General features: G+C 60.2%; 1 protein-coding gene across 1 annotated transcript; it reads right to left on the bottom strand.

Moving 5' to 3' along the window:
• J7T54_003331 (putative polyketide synthase) lies at positions 1-1,196 on the bottom strand (the record flags this gene model as incomplete). The annotated part of the gene is made up of 2 exons (XM_051510749.1): positions 1-412; positions 484-1,196. Coding segments are annotated over 2 exons (1,125 nt in total), but the record flags the coding sequence as incomplete, so codon positions are not given.
• Between the last annotated feature and the right edge of the window lie 105 nt (positions 1,197-1,301).

Here is a 1,301-nt window from a genome sequence, read left to right as displayed (position 1 = left end):
GCCCACGCTGCCTTGAGGATGCCGGCGATGCCGGCGGTGCCCTCGGTGTGGCCGAGGACGGTCTTGATGGAGCCAACATAGAGCGGATGGCCATCGGCCAGTGCGGATCCCTCGCTAAAGAACGCAGTGCGGATGGCCTCAGCCTCAATGGGGTCGCCCGCTGGTGTCCCCGTTCTATGCGCCTCAAAGTACTGTGGGCAGTCGGCCGCCGCATGGGGGTCCAGCCCGGCCCTCCTGAAGGTGTTGTGAATCGGTGCCCTTTGAGCTGTGGCGCTGGGCATTGTGATGCCAGCCGTGGCGCCATCTTGGCACACGCCTGTCTCTCGTACCAGGCAGTGGATGGCGTCGCCGTCTTGTATGGCCTGGCTGAATGGCTTGAGGACCAAGGCCGCGATGCCATCACCTCGCGCGTCTGTGGACATTCACTCGTTAGCAAGACCCCTAGACTGGATACATGTACGCCGCGGGACCACGGTGACTCACAGTCGTTTGCTTCCTTGTCCCACATGCGGCTGCGTCCGTCGGGCGACAGTATCTTGACCTTGCTCTCCACAATGAAAGGCTCTGACCCGAGAATGAGGTTGGCGCCGCAGGCGACGGCTATCCTGGACTCTCCCGAGCGCAGCGCTTGCACTGCTTGGTGCACGGCAACCAAGCTCGACGAGCACGCCGTGTCGACTGTTATTGACGCGCCGTGCCAGTCAAACAGATACGAGATCCTGTTGGAGAGAATGGCCCTCGACGTGCCCGAGGCATAGTACGTGGGCACATTGTCGAGGTCCCGAAGCAGAATGGCCTCGTACTCGGCACACATCAGCCCGGCAAACACGGCCGTGTCGCTCCCCCGCAGGGCCTCCATGTCCATCCCAGCGTCTTCCAGGGCCTCGTAGACAATCTCGAGGAGCATCCGCTGTTGCGGGTCGATAGCCTTGCTCTCTATGGCGCTGATGCCAAAGAACTCGGCATCGAAGGCAGCGGGGTCCTGGTTCAGGAGATAGGCGTGCTTCATATTGCAGTGCCTATGGTGCGCATGGCTTTGGTGGTAGAAGCCCTCCGCGCAGAAGCGCGTGTCTGGAATCCTACTCTGCACGTCTCTCGGTTCTTTCAGGAGCTCCCATAGCTTCGAAGGGGATGTAGCGTCGCCTGCGAAGCGGCACGAGCTACCGACAATCGCAATGGGCTCCCGTGGAGCGTTTCTTTCAGACATGGTGTTAAGTGAGAATCCCTTTGTATAACGACCTCACTAATGCCTAGTGTCCGTACTCGTCGAGCACGCAGGTCTATATATGATACTGGAAAGC

This window comes from Emericellopsis cladophorae (genome assembly GCF_022114955.1).
Source record: "Emericellopsis cladophorae strain MUM 19.33 chromosome Unknown NODE_250_length_1301_cov_142_517157, whole genome shotgun sequence".
Lineage (NCBI taxonomy): Eukaryota > Fungi > Ascomycota > Sordariomycetes > Hypocreales > Bionectriaceae > Emericellopsis > Emericellopsis cladophorae.
Note: the sequence above shows the minus strand (reverse complement) of the source record. Positions and strands in the feature narration are given on the sequence as shown.